At 38.5% G+C, this 14,894-nt stretch overlaps 1 protein-coding gene across 1 annotated transcript; it reads right to left on the bottom strand.

The window, feature by feature from the left end:
• Positions 1 to 3,089: 3,089 nt before the first annotated feature.
• Positions 3,090 to 13,462, bottom strand: prep (prolyl endopeptidase). Its single transcript, XM_004568776.3, has 14 exons — positions 13,235 to 13,462; positions 12,835 to 12,909; positions 11,368 to 11,501; positions 11,121 to 11,251; positions 10,646 to 10,855; positions 8,945 to 9,066; positions 8,720 to 8,825; positions 8,404 to 8,595; positions 8,085 to 8,282; positions 7,694 to 7,797; positions 6,255 to 6,486; positions 5,729 to 5,860; positions 5,470 to 5,626; positions 3,090 to 4,137 (listed from the first exon to the last, which is right to left on the bottom strand). The coding sequence occupies exons 1-14, from the start codon at positions 13,370 to 13,372 to the stop codon at positions 3,843 to 3,845; spliced, it is 2,226 nt and encodes a 741-aa protein (XP_004568833.1). The 5' UTR covers positions 13,373 to 13,462; the 3' UTR covers positions 3,090 to 3,842.
• Positions 13,463 to 14,894: the final 1,432 nt, after the last annotated feature.

Genomic DNA, 14,894 nt, shown 5'->3' with positions numbered 1-14,894 from the left:
AGCGTTTCTCCCGGTGTTCCTTTGATAGAGCAAATGTAGGGTGAAGTAGAGATCAGCCTGCTGGACATCAGGTCTCCCGACGCTCTAGTTTGAGTTACATGTTTCAACTGACTTTAACCTGCATGGCGCATGAAGCCAAGTGACCGTCTGGAATCAAAGAGATTTTCCATGGATGAATATTTTATAGTGACTCTGTAACATAAGCTGCAGCAGCGTGAGAGACAGACTGATTTGTTTTAAACTGAACCAACAGATTCCTTTGAGGCTGTGGCACAGATCCGAAAAAAAAACATCCTCTGAACTGCTCCAAAGGTGATTTCTCTCTCTCTCTCTCACTTCATTTCCCAACTTCTCACAAACGGTTGCTCAAGCTCAAAGGCACTGACGGCTCAATCTCATATCTACCCTCCACAAACCAGGTCTAAAAATTGAATTAGTGCTAGCATTTTAGCTGCAAATGTGGGGTTTCCCCATAAACAAGTCTTCCAGTAGAAAAGATGCAGATGCGTCGTTGGTATGCGAGATCTTCTGAGCTTTATCACTGCTCTTCTAACCATGCGGCATCTATGACCTCCCCCCAACATGCTCGCAACCATCCCCACCTCTCTCCCTCTCTTTCTCTTGTTGATGAAGATCCATACTTAACATCCCCCACCCAGCCCGTTTAAAAGACCTACCCACCACTCAGTAAGCTCAAATTAATTTTCCTTACAAGATTACCATAAATATTCACTCCAATCACCCGTGAAGCGATCACACAGAAGAAACCCCAAAATTTTTATTAGCCTACTATAATGTATCCTCTCCTTCAGGCACCCCAAACTTTCCTCACTGATCTGATGTCTGCTGTTGACTCTTTCAGCTTCATATCCTTGTTGAATAGCGCAGCTTGGCTGGTTCCAGATCAGCGACTGGTAACTGAGAAGTGGGGGGTGGGATTGAATAAATAGCGCCATCCATCGGTTTGATAAAGGCAGTCAACTTCACTGTTATTAATGTACCTCACACTGAGAGAGAGACAAAATGATAGATAGATAGATAGATAGATAGATAGATAGATAGATAGATAGATAGATAGATAGATAGATAGATAGATAGATAGATAGATAGATAGATAGATAGATAGATAGATACAAAAAGCTACATTCGCAACTATTAAATTATTACATGTGATTATAAGCGTTAATGCTTATAACCACAGGTGTGTGTTCATCGGGCGCGTTATAATGTCTTCGAATGTGTCAGCCAATCAGAAATGAGGATCTTTTTCACCGCTTTCATTAGACATAAGTTGATAAGATTATTGCCACATGTGATGGTTATTTCCACCTAAAGCCAACTTATAATAGGATGTTTTAACATAATATTATAATGTAGGTCATGCATGGGCTAATCCTATAAACCACTTTCTTTGTGTGTGATGACCCGCCAGCTTCAGCACAGACAAGTGAAACAGTGAGGGTGTTTTTTTCTTTTGTGAAGTTTACCACTAGGATCAGTTCACTGACACACCAGTCTACATGTAGGCAGGCAGCAGGATTTCACGGGGTTTTATGCGCCATCTGGTGGTCCAGTATCCTCTGATTTCCCACGCGGGTGTATGTGGACGCGTGCGCATTCAATCTAAATTGGCTGGGAGGTGATTAAAAGCGGGGGTGGCAAACCTTAGATGAGGCATTGAGTGCTGACAAAGTTATTTGTAACGACTGGGATTTATTTATTTTTAACATTTTTGATAAGTTTGGTCAACTAGCTCGTTTGATTCTATTGCGCATGGCCTATATCTGGCTCTGGTTGTTATTCAGTCAATGTAGCTGTTCATTCTTCCAGTTATTTAACCTAAAGTTAAATAGGTTAAATAGAAATGCAGAGGCACTAGCCGATCTTTGTCACCCAAAGTTGTTGGGGAGCTGGAACAGATGTTAAAGTATTAAGACAGGCAGTATAATTTGGTTTTAAGTAAAGCGAGTCAGTGTTGTGTCAGAAAACATTCTCAAAACTTAAAAGAAAAATTGAATCTTCTTGGCGTCAGATTTCACGACTGTTTTAGTTTCATAACATGACGAGTAATTTGGTTTTGCTGGAACACTGAGCACGTTCAAAATGATCTGAATCTGAAACCATGAGTATTTTCATGTCCATCTTTAATGTTTATTGGGTGTTTTAAATAATAGAAATGAAACATATAAACTGTCATTTTTTCTGTCTTCAGATTATGTTTATCTAATTTATGTTTATCTGAAATTGACATTTTTGCAAAGCATTTGAATTTAATTTTTTTTTAACTTCACTTCTAATAGACGTTTTTCTAATTTGATATCAGTTTATTTGAATGTTGTGAAAAATGTAATGTAATGGTGCACACCAGTTTGAATTTAGATAAAAGAAATTTGGAAATTTGTGCATGTTTTCATACTAACTCATATGCATTTAAACATTTAAAAAATAAAAATATAACCCATAAATGATGAAAGAGTCATCATGAAGCTCAACTTCTTGCTATTTTGTAATGTATTGTTCATTAAAGGCGCGGTCACAGACTGGAGTGTTTGAGATGATTATAAAAGTTTCAGGTGTGACTGATTATGCTTATGAAAACCAAAAGTGGGACATCGGAGAGGCTTTTGAACATGAAACATGTACGTTTATTAATCCTCATGGCTTCCTCTGTGAGACCACCCTCATTTTGTGCTTGCTGCTATACCCGTTGTTCACTTTCAGCGTGACTGCCCCCTGGTGGAAGACCACACATGAACTCAAGATTAGATCTAGACGCCCTGACTTGCTCTTTGTCTGTGAAAGGGAACAACAGACCGATTCATATCCCAGCTTATTATTTCATTATATTTTTTAATAGAAAGCAAAATATTTCTGTCTTTGTCCAAGATTATCTCAAATAAAATATTTTTTTTATTCACTGCCTTCATTTGTTTCACTCAAACTTGCCACTTTGGATCGGAGAATTATTCCTCAATTTGGACAATCAAATTTCATATTTTTATCCTGAGCTGTTACCCTAGTGTAATTTTATTTACTACATGAAGGTGCATAGCTGTTAACATACACAAATAATAAAAGATCCCGATGAGTCACTGTTGAAAAAGTTATTTATTGTATTTGTGGCATTGTGTTTTGTTCCCTTTGAAAAGGAAAACAATCAGCACAAGTCAAGAGGTAGAAATCATCAGTCTGAAATTAATGTAAGGACTGACATTTACTTACACACACACACACACACACACACACACACACACACACACACACTTTCCCATGGAAACAACCGATTTTTTTTTTGCATTTGTTTTCATTTCATCCACCAGCAGTACCATCATCCGTGTAATACTGTCACTAACATTTGTATGTACTGATTTCATCTGACATCAAACAGACTCCATTCTGCGCACAATCCAGAAATAAATTACATACACACACATCACGTTGCAGCACCCAAAGGGAGCAGGAACAATCTTGAAATGAACTTTTTGCTATTTTCACCTCATGACTTTAACGGCTGATTGGCTGATTACTGCATCATCCTTGAAAAGAGCCCCCTGTGACTACACAAAACAAACAACACATTAGGTGTGAGAGATGCATGTTGGCTTATATTTGTGCAGAGCCTGATGACTCTGTGATCTAATCTGCTCACACAGGGGGAGGGACAAAAACAGATCAGCACAAAAAAAAAGGGGGGGGGGGGAAGGTAGCAGTGCTATAAACAATGTGTCAACATCTGGTATTAACGGTATTCTGGTATTAACGGTATTCTAAATATGGTTTGACCAAAGGATTTAAAAAAAGAAAAAAAAGAAACCCCACACACTTTAAAAGGTAGATGCAGGTTATTTGACCCAAGAGATGTTGAGACAGCGAGCGATGAAGGCATAAGTGTCAGCCACCTCCTGAATGACTTTGCTGGTGGGCTTTCCAGCACCGTGGCCTGACTTTGTGTCCACAAGGATGAAAAGGGGATTTGTCTGCTTGGGGCTGCGACCTACAATGTGCTGCAGAGTGGCGATGTACTTGAGGGAATGCAGAGGCACTACCCGGTCATCGTGGTCGCCTGTCAGCAAAAGCACAGCGGGGTACTGGACCCCATTGCCTTCTGGTACACGGATGTTATGAAGCGGGGAGTATCTGCGAGAGAGGACCAGTGGGATCTTTGTTAGGACTGCAACCGTTTAAATATTAAGTAAACAGCAGAATCCCTCTATAAAAATGTCAGAGCAATGATAATGTTGGAGTACAAAATGTATTTTGTTTAACCTTAAAATATTCACACTGCTATCCTACATCACAAACGAAACAATCGGGTAATTTTGTTTGTTCTGAATTTCTTTGTGAGCTTCAGTTCTCAAATCAAGACTCAAGGATAACTCCTGGAATTAGATATTTCATTAAAATACAGTACTGTGCCAGAGTCTTGAGCCAATCCTTATTTCTTTATATTTTGCAAAAAAAATTACCACACAGATTAAGTTATTTATTAAAATGGGCAAACGAACACAAGGGAATACAGTATACAAGCTAAAAGCTGAGACTGTACAATTCTAATAAGCATGAAAGTCGATATTTGGTATGACCACCTTTATTCCTCAACACAGCCTGAACTCTCTTAGGAAAGATTTCTTGTCATGTTTTGGTAGTCCTCGGGATTCTTCAAAGATCTTCTTTGGATGTTGGGTACCCTTTGATCTGTTCTCTGTCAAGATGATCTCACACTGCTTCAGTAATGCTAAAGTCTGGGTTCTGGGGAGACCCATCCATGACTGACAGTGTTTCATGGTGTATTTTTATTTTTCTATTTGTGTATGCTTTTACTGCATTAACTGTGTGTTGAGGATCATTGTAATGCTAAAAAAAAAAATGAAGCTGCTGTCAATCACATGCTTTCCAAACTGTATTGCCTGGTGGATTAAAATCTGAGAGTGTTTTCCAAATTCATAATTCCTTAAAATTTGACAAGATCACCAACACCACTGGCTGAGATGTAGCTCAAAACCACTACATCTCAGCCTCTGTATATATTCATCACACCATAAAGACCTGTTACCACTGATCTTCAATCCAGTCTTTGTGTAATTTGGCATAACTCAGCCTCCTCCCTGTTTCTCTTCCTTAGCAATGGCTTCTTGACAACTGGACTTTTTAAATCCCCATTCCTCAAGGAAATGACCTTCAGACACTTTATCTGCTACAGACAGGGTTTTAGGCCTGGAATTTTTTCTTTTGTCCTCCACTTGTCCAGTTTCCTCAATTCTTTAAAGGACATGTTGCACACCATGCTGAAATATGCCAGGCTTTCAGCTAATAGCTACTTGGGACTGGAAACACATTTTTTTATGTCCATGTAGCCAATGTAATCAGTGAAGCTCAGATTAAAATGTATAAAGAAAGGCAGCTGATGTAAATGCAGCCTACAGTATATAATACACATTAAAATCTACACTGTGGTCAGAGAGCACCTACTTGATCAGCCATTCAAACTGCTCTTTGTCTTCTGAACAGCCAAAGTCCGTGGTCCAGGCGTGCCCGATTGTGAACTTGTGGAACTTCAGCATGTCCATGACGCCCACCTGAGCTACTGCACATCCAAACAGCTCAGGCCGCTCGTTTACACAGGCCGCTGAGACAGGACACCAAGGATTCAGAAACATCATCATCTATATCCATTTGCTGCGATTATATTGTTTTAGTGTATCTTGTTCTTTAGTGGAAGCATACATACCTACAAGCAGGCCACCATTAGAGCCTCCATTTATAGTCAGTTTGGAGGGAGAAGTGTATCCCTCCTTGATTAGATATTCAGCTGCACACTGGAAGTCTGTGAAGCAGTTCTGTTTATTTGCCAGCATGCCAGCTGGAAAAAAAAGAATACAAAGTATGTAAATGAGGACTTTGCGCTGGTAATATTTAAAAGATTCCCTCCAGGCACGTTTGAAAAGATCTAAAATTATTCTGCTTTGAATAATAATGTGTGTCTGATATGTTTTTTTATGCTTGTCAGGTTAGAAATTCTTAAAAACAACATTTATGCCTCCTCAGCCACAGAAAACTCCAGAATCTCTCAATATGCAAATATATTCATTTCAAACTTTTAGCTAAAGATGTCATTATTGAAAGACAAGACACAATCTACTGTATGTGCTACAAACACACACAAACACAGGCGTTTTCTAACAGGGCAAACTGGACATGCCCTTGCGATTGAGCTCTGTAGTCATGTTTATAATTACGTGTCAAAAGCTCCTCACCTTTGTGCCAGGTCTCCCCATATTCTCCTCCTCCTCTGATGTTGGCGACAGCTAAAACTCCTCCCAGATGTCTGACAAAGATGAGTCTGGACACGCTGTAGCTTGGCGTGATGGAGATGTTAAAGCCCCCGTAGCCATATAAAAAACCTGGATGGGAGCCGTCCATTTTGATGCCCTTCTTGTGAACAATGAACATGGGTATCTGAGTGCCATCCTTTGAGGGAAAAAAGATCTGAGACAACAAGAGAGAGAAAAAAAAATAAAAGATTGTCAGGGAAACAAAAGGAGATGGGAAGTGAATTACGAAAAGGTAAAGAACAGTAAAGCTTACATCACCAGTCTATCCTTGTTTCTGAGTCAGAAGACAAGAGAAGACAGGAGCTCTTTTAAAATCCTGTCTGCATCGTGAACATTTTACACTTACAGAGCTATTTTCGAGGCCACTGTTTTCAGCAGAAGTATATAAATATATCTAACTCTGGGACACTATATGTACAGAGGAAGTAAAAAGAATTTGAAACATGGTCTGGCCAAGGCTAGACTATCTAAAGGACAATTTACTGCAAGTTTCTCAGGAATCTGAACCACTTAAATATAAAATCAGCTATGTCAGGTCATCCATTCCTGGCCCATAATCATTTCCCAGGGACACTGACAACATCTATCATAACATAAAAGCTTCAAATCTTATGACTAATTGCAAAATTTCTTTCTCTTTCATTTCTCTCCACAGGTGACCAGCTTCCAACTCCATCTGGCAATCAATCTTTTTTTTTTTTTAATAAATCAGAATTAATGGCTGTTACTTTGGCTACATTTAAAGAGAAAGGGCTCATGTCTCCTATGACGGCCGAGCAATCCTTCCCGTTATACTTCAGTCAGAAAAAGTTGCTTATTTGCCACAACAAGGTGAACTGACATGTGACAGTTACTACTGTGAACACACCCATGCTGACTTGGTTTATAGCCTCATGTTTAGAAACATACAACATCTAAAAATCACAAAATTAAACTAAGAAACAAATATCTGATGATTTGACTATTAGGGTACAGTTCTAGTTAAAAAAAACTACTTTGAAAGCTCAGTTTGAGTGCTGCTTACGTTAATAAATGCTACCAATACCTGATTTAGCCCACCTTTTCTACAACAACCCTAAGCCGATAGTTTGCCCTCAGTTTGCCGTTTTCGAGCCAGACAATTGATAAAACCCTTCATTTTGTTTGTCAGGGTACAAACTGGCCTGTACACCACCGTTTTATGTCTGTCATTTTGGATAAATGCTGGGTCAGTACTTTAAAAACTAGGTTAAAGTTGGGCATTTATGCATAATTAACTGTTGAGATATCTTTTAATAAATGTGTTTACCGCAGCCTATTTTTAAAGAGAAATGAAACACACCTATTTAAACACTGGTAATCCCAGTCTAGGCTCTAGTTACCTGTGTGGTCTGGTAGTCGGAGGGGTTGAAGCCTTTGACAGTGACCTCTCTGAAGATATGGGGCTGCAGGGGCTCCTTGGTTAGGTCACAGTGGTAAATGATGGCTAGATGAAAAGAAAGTAAAAGTTTCATTTTCTTTACTATTTTGAAATCACTTCACAATCAGTGAATTCTTAAAGACAGTACAAATTTACTTAATGAAATAATACGTGGAACTTAGAAATGAGAACAAAATTGCATTACTTGTTTCTTATTTATACAAACTTAACATAAAGGTTGACTTATTTCACTTAAACAACAATATTTGCACAGGTAGAAATTGCGAGACAAGGCATCTGATAAACAAAATAGCTTTTTTTGATTAAAAATAATAACTTTTGCATTATATTACCTGGCGATAGGAAAGAAGTGAAATAATAGAAGATTTCAGAGTCTCGCTTTCGTCCTGTGAACCCTACTATGGATCCAACATCAAGAGGGAAGGTCCTCAGCTCCTCTCCTGAGCTCAGACGATACATTTTCAACACATTCTTCACATCATGGAGGAAGCACACAAACAAATAGCTGGAGTATGTACAGGTGGCAAACACTGCAAGGAAGACATGGCAAAAGAATGAATGACATTGAAATGTACCTTTAATGACAGGGCTAAACTGCTAACGCTTCATATTTTATAGGGAAAAGGTCATGCACGTGTTGCAGAACCTCACCAATGACATCCTTCTCATGTTGAGGCAGGAGCTCCTTCCAGCTGCTCTGCTCCGGAGAGGCAAAGTCGATGTTGATTAGTCTGTAACGAGGGGCGTCTAAGTTGGTCTTGAAGGTGAACAATGTGCCCTCGTTCGTCACGTATTCGTACTCGGCGTCAAAGTTGTCGATTAATTTTACCCATGGCAAAAGTCCTGAGCAAACAAGGATTTCAGTTCTAAAATCAAACTGTTAAGCGAGTAAGACTACAAGAAGAACAATATTTGTCTTAAAGTACCAAAATACTTTGAGAAATAAAGAGAAACAAGTACAGAATACCTGTAATACCCTGAGGAGTGGTCTTGAGGTCACAATACCACAGTCTGTTGACAGGATCACAACCTTCTCTGATAGACAGCAGCACGTAGCGCCCATCTTCTGATACCTACAGTACATCTGCAATCATTAAACTGCACCTGAATGCCAACTAAAACACGCATTCTGTCCAAGTTTGATGACATGACACTAGAGGGGAAAAAAACAAACAAACAACTTCACACATACTTCTGCTCCACTCATCCATTTGGGGTGATCAGGAAACTCTGCACATAGGACGTCCTCAGACTGTGGAGTCCCCAGAACATGATAGTATAACTTCTGATGCAAGTTAGTGGAGGTCTCAGTGCCTGAAAGCAAAAAACAAAATCGAATACAAAAAGACGAAGAGTGTTACGAGTAGGTGCAAATTTTATAATACTAGATAACAAAAGGTTTCAAAACAATAAACAGAAAATAACAAATATTGACAAATGACAAACATTTCGCCTTATGACATTAAATACATTGTCCAGTGGCTCAAAAGTAATTGGACATACAAACGTAACTTTACATGGATGAAAATCATTTACAATCTTTGACTGTCTAAAACCGGCAAACATCACCAAATGCTGTGGTTCACCTCCCTGGAGATGCTCTGCTAGGCCTTCATTTGGTGCTTGTTTGTGAGTCTTTCTGCATTTGTGCACTTTGCTCTATTGGAATGACAACAGCTTACTGACTTGACCACTGAAGAACATCCAATTTCTTTGCCTTGAGTAACTCTTTGGTTGCTTTTGCAGTATGCTTTGGGATAATATTCATTTGCACTGTTTAAGCACTGTCCTATGAGTTTTGTAGCATTTGGCTGAAACCGAGCGAGTATAAACCTGTACACTTCACAACTCATACTGCTATTTCTTTCAACACTTACATCATTAATAAAGACCAGTGATCCATTTCCACTGACATTATAAGTCATGTCTGACTGGTAACGTGGCACGCTTCTCCATACTTTTCTCTTGTCATCATCTGGTAAAAAGTTCAAATTTGTTTGTTTTTTATTTCCTTCCCAGAACAATGCAGATTCTTTTAGATGATTTCTGGTAACATCTAATCTGGTCTTCCTGTTCTTGACTGTAATGAGCAGTTTTCACTTTACAGCAAAGTGCAAACTGCTGCATTTCCTGCTGTACCTTGACAATTTGTCATGTTCTTGTCGTGTTAGTGTAAACAAACTTTTCTAAACCATGAAAATAATTTTGTCATCATCCAACTTTGTTGTCTAAAGCTCCCGGATCTCTTTATTTTTGGTTTTTAGTTTTTTAGTCTAATGATGACAGTGAAAAGCTGTTACAAATGTTACAAAAAAAATCAGCACTTTGACTCATTTGTCATGAAATAACAATGGAACAGGCCTCACCTGGCCATTGAAATGCTTGTCAGTCGGTTAGCAATTTCAGTCTATGAAAACGGAGGTCTGTGTATGAAAATGTCTGTAATTCCTGTTTTTTTATTCTTAATTCAAGGTTGTTGTTTTTTTTAAAAATTATAATAATACATTAATGCTGTCTTTGATCAAGTTTTATTTTCCACTCACGTTTGAGCAGACATTGCTGCTGCATGCAGTTTAACAGTCTATGTAGACTGCATTTGGAGATATATACATTTGAAACCGCTAGCAATTATCTAATGACAATTTAGCTTTTCATTAGCTTTTTTAAATGGTAACTGGCCAGTGCACAGAAAAGCGAGTCCTTAAGCAGATATCCATTAATCCATTTTCTTCTGTCCTGGCAGAGAGCCCTGTCCCATGAGGCTAGGTAGGCAGACTGAGTTCCAAGAATGTCAATTATCTTACAAGTATTTCATATTTTGAAGGTAATTTACTGCAGCCAAATGAAGGTTTAGTATTTGAGAATGTTTGAATCCTGTCCAACACAGTCTTACCATCACTTTTGCCCTCCTGGTCAGGATACGAGTTGTAAAAAAGCCCCTTCCCATCGTGGGTCCAGGACATGCAGCTAAACTTGACTCGCTCCAGGCGGTCCTCTAAAGGCACGGCGCCCTCAACGCGCAGAAAGCGGATCTCCACCCAGTCAGACCCACTGGCACTAGTGCCATATGCCAAGTACTCTCCATCCTCAGAGAATGCATAGCCTTGAAGAAATCAGAGAAACATAAATAGAATGTTAACAAGGAAACTTAACAAAATTTAGACATCAGAGAGGACACTACATTTGTAGAGATTTTTATTCAAAACTGAGTAAAAACTACCACATGAAGCAACTATTACTTGAAAGGCAATTTTGAACTAAATGTATTACTAAAATTAAAAAGAGCACACGATCCAGAAATGCAGGCAACATATTTTTTCATATCAGTAAAATGGGTACTTTGCTTTTATAATAGCCACGACTGATACCTCGCAGAGCAACTGTCCCATCCTCAGAAAATGTGTTTGGATCTAAGAAGACTGTGGGCTCGGCATCTAGGTTCTCTTGCACATACATCACACTCTGGTTTTGGAGGCCCGTGTTGTAAAAGTGAAAGTACCTAAAAAACAAAGAGAAAAGCTACTGGAATGTCACATAATCACTCTGTCATCTAACACTAAAGCTGAAATCCAACATCAAAAATATTATTATGGAATCAGTTGCAGCAAGCTTTACCTGCTTCCTCTCTTGAAGGGACAGCTATACTTGGGATAGTCATACAGCTCAGTCATGCGCTCTTTGAACAGCTCTCGCACCTCACAGTGCTCTAAAAATGGCAAAGTGAGCTTGTTCTGGGCACTGACAAAGGCCTAATGGAAGAAAGCATAATACAACCATGCTTTACATTTTACCATTATCATTTCAACAGACTGCTCAAAAGAGCAAATAATTATTTAGCAGATATCTTTGCTGTGGAAAAAGTATCCACCTCTTCCTGAGTTCTTTTTTTGGCATATTTGTCATGATTAAATGTTTTAGATCAAACTTTAATATCAACGATAACCTGAATAAATACAAAATACAGTTTTTAAATAAAGATCTTATTTTTTCCCAAGGGAAAAAAGCTATCCAAACCTCCAAACAAGCTAGGTTTTGTAGATCATACTAATTAGAGAAGATAATTTTGTTAAACATTTGCATATTTTTCATTTCTCATGTCTCATGATCTATTGAACTGAAGGAGTCTGTTAATTTAGGTTAAGTTTAAAATATACCAAGAGACACTAAAAACATACAGACCCAACAACTACTGATTCTTTGTGCATGAAAATAGAACAAAACAACTATGAGTAATGAGTAAGGGATTAGAAAGTAGTCTTGCAAGGCCAAGTTGCCATATCCGCCTGACCCGAAAACCCCCCCGAAACTGACCCTAACCCCAATTCCACAACTGCCACAGGTAAGCAGGGATCAGGCGATCGGCATCCTAACTCCTACGGAGAAAAATATGATTTACAAATGTGTACAGTACTTTGTGTGTAACATTTGAGGACTCACAGATGCATGTTCCAATCCACATACAAATCGATTTGACCACACATAAAACTATTTTAAAAACACGTACATCCAAACCTGAATAAATAGTGATTATTTATGCACAATTTATTAAGTTCACCTTCACGAGTTGGACATAACTGAATAACATCCCTCTCACTCACAAAACCTTTAACGCCGGTGCACCAATTGTCTGATATGCACAGATTACAATGCATGCTAACGTGTCCTCAAAACGTACACGTACATGATTGTACATAATTTTTAATCTTAGTTTATGCTTTTTAAGCAAGTGTCTCTCCACAGAAATCCATAATGAATATGGAAGAACTGAAATATATAAATGAAAATCCAATATTGTTGTTCTATAATGCCTCTGATAGGCTAAGCATTTTATATGTACTGGGGTTATACTAATATTAAAAGGTGCTTCATCTGAAACACGTAAGTATGACAAATATGCAAAAAAAGAAAGAAAGAAATCAAAAGATGCTACGCTTTAAATGCGCCCGTGACTTTTAATACCAACACTTAACTATCAAATCACATGCCCACATTTCTTAATTACAAAACGCGACACAACAACTAAATATGGCAGTAAAAAAATACAGAATTCGCTGGTGATTTGAGTGGTAACGGGGAGTTTACCTGTGTCTTTTCACTGTCAGGGTCCTCCAGCCAGCTGTAAGGGTCAGGCACTTTGCAGCCATGATAGTCATCCACCTGAGACCAGCCACAGAGGAATGATTAAAAGGTGAAGTAGCTAAGCAAAACAGAGTTGAGCAATCGGGGTTATAAACCCAGAGTGTTTAGTAAAGTTAATCACGTAGCATCTTGAAAGGCTAAAATTGGACTTGTAGTTAAGTTATGGCTATCTCTGAAATGCATGCATTTTTGTCAACATAGCCAATCTCGGTTTACCAGTGATGGCTAAGCTAACTAGCATGCTAACAAAGCGAACGCTCTTTTCAATGAATGAAAGCGCGTGATGATTAAGCATCCCGGCTTATTAGCACGCTAGGCTAGTTAGCAACCCACATTTACTTACAACTGACTCGTCGCGGTAAGCCTGGGGATACTGAAAGGACATTTTGGACGTCAGTTTTCGGGAATTTCGTAACCAAAAAAGCTGCCGCAGAGATTGGAAAGGTGCTTTTGAAATGACTCTCGCGGCCCTGTAAAACATAAACTTAAACCGCAGAAGCTTTTGTGTGGAAAAGATACCGTTGCTTGTACACAGCCAACAAGCGCTTTCATGAGAATTCACTGACTGTCAACCAATGTTTTACAGCGCCCTCTGTTGGCCAATAGCGAGAAGACGATTCTTGGAACCTGATTTAACCAACCACTTAAGATAAATTTAATAACCTCAATTAAAAGGTTTTAATGTGAAATCATTTATGTAGTCTATTACGTGCAATAAAAAAAATAAAATGGAGATTACGTGGTTCAGTACTTTCCCCTGTAGGCCTACACACTTCTTTAAAGAAGCAACATAACTGACAAAGAAATGAAATGCAATAGTTTAAATAGTCTGTACCTAACTGTAGCTAAATCAGGGATTCGTGCAAGCATAAAGTGTTTAATGGCAAGGTCTAAGCTAAGCTTTGAAACACTTCTTGAAAAAACTGCTACAGTAAATTTAAAAGGAATTCAAAACAATGTCAGATGCTTATCAGCATCTACAGTTTCGAATTCTGTGTTTGCTATTGACCTTTGTAGTTTTTATTCAGTCTACTTGCAAAAATAGACTAATACAGCTTGATAAAGCTGGAATTCCAGTAGAAGTCATTTCAATTTAGAAATGAATACACAATATGTATAGACCTGTAAACAGTGTTTATCTTATTTTTTCTTTTCTTTTTTGATAGGTTAGCAGTCCACTCTAAACAGAGCAGCTTTGTTAAATAGTGACATTATTGGTAAAGGTTATCTGAGTCCACTGGGAATCTCCATCACTAGCCTTATCTATCTGACAGCACAAGAGGACGGTCAACTCTTCCCTCTTTTTGCTTCCTGCTCATCATCGTCCCCTCCCTTCCTTCCACTTCTTGCTTAATCAATCAGCGCTGATTTGACCATTATTATCTCTGGCACCTACTCTTACACAATGACTGATAGCGCAGGATAAGGCTCACCGAGGCAGCTCATAGCTTGAGGAAATGAGCGGAACTAAGTGATTAATTATAAGATACAGTGTGTTTCTTAGAGAACTGATGGGCTTTAGTTTTATTTGGCTTATTATGTGTATTTTTAAATGGAATTAAATGTATTTCCAGCAGTGATCTAGCTTGTTTTATATAAGTTTATTTATCTGTGACGCAACATTTTGACTTCATGTCATTCGTGAGGTATGCAGATAAGAGGCTTGTGACAGCTTTAATTATGTAGTTGCGTTTGCATCAAAAAGGAAACACATTGTTGGGATACCGCTGGCGATCAGATGTGCAGATGTCTGCAGGGAGATTGGAAAGTGTTTTTACTTTTAGACTTGGCTTGAAGCATTTCCCGGCTGTCACATGGTCAAACCGGGTGGAATGCTTTGAAAAGTTCAAACTGTAAAAGATTCTTAATCAGTGAGATCTTTTCATGGGTGAATTTACAATGAAAGTAAAGAATGAGAGAAGCTAAGTGCAGGTGATGGAAAAGCAAGAAGTGTTTCACCTGTGTTGTCTTTTCCTCTGTTGAGAAAATATAGTTGCGAGCGG

Source organism: Maylandia zebra, linkage group LG15 (assembly GCF_041146795.1).
Source record: "Maylandia zebra isolate NMK-2024a linkage group LG15, Mzebra_GT3a, whole genome shotgun sequence".
Lineage (NCBI taxonomy): Eukaryota > Metazoa > Chordata > Actinopteri > Cichliformes > Cichlidae > Maylandia > Maylandia zebra.
The sequence above is the reverse complement of the archived record's forward strand: the minus strand, read 5'-3'. Positions and strand labels throughout refer to the sequence as shown.

Bases quoted from the DNA above. Each gene is read 5' to 3' on its own strand.
- prep (XM_004568776.3), bottom strand. From the start codon at position 13,372: ATGTTTTACAGGGCCGCGAGAGTCATTTCAAAAGCACCTTTCCAATCT. The intron at 6,487-7,693 runs GTAACTAGAGCC...TTGTTGTCTCAG, and splicing joins CCGACTACCAGACCACACAG to ATCTTTTTTCCCTCAAAGGA. The intron at 4,138-5,469 runs GTAGGTGCTCTC...CCTCTCTCGCAG, and splicing joins CAGTTTGAATGGCTGATCAA to ATACTCCCCGCTTCATAACA.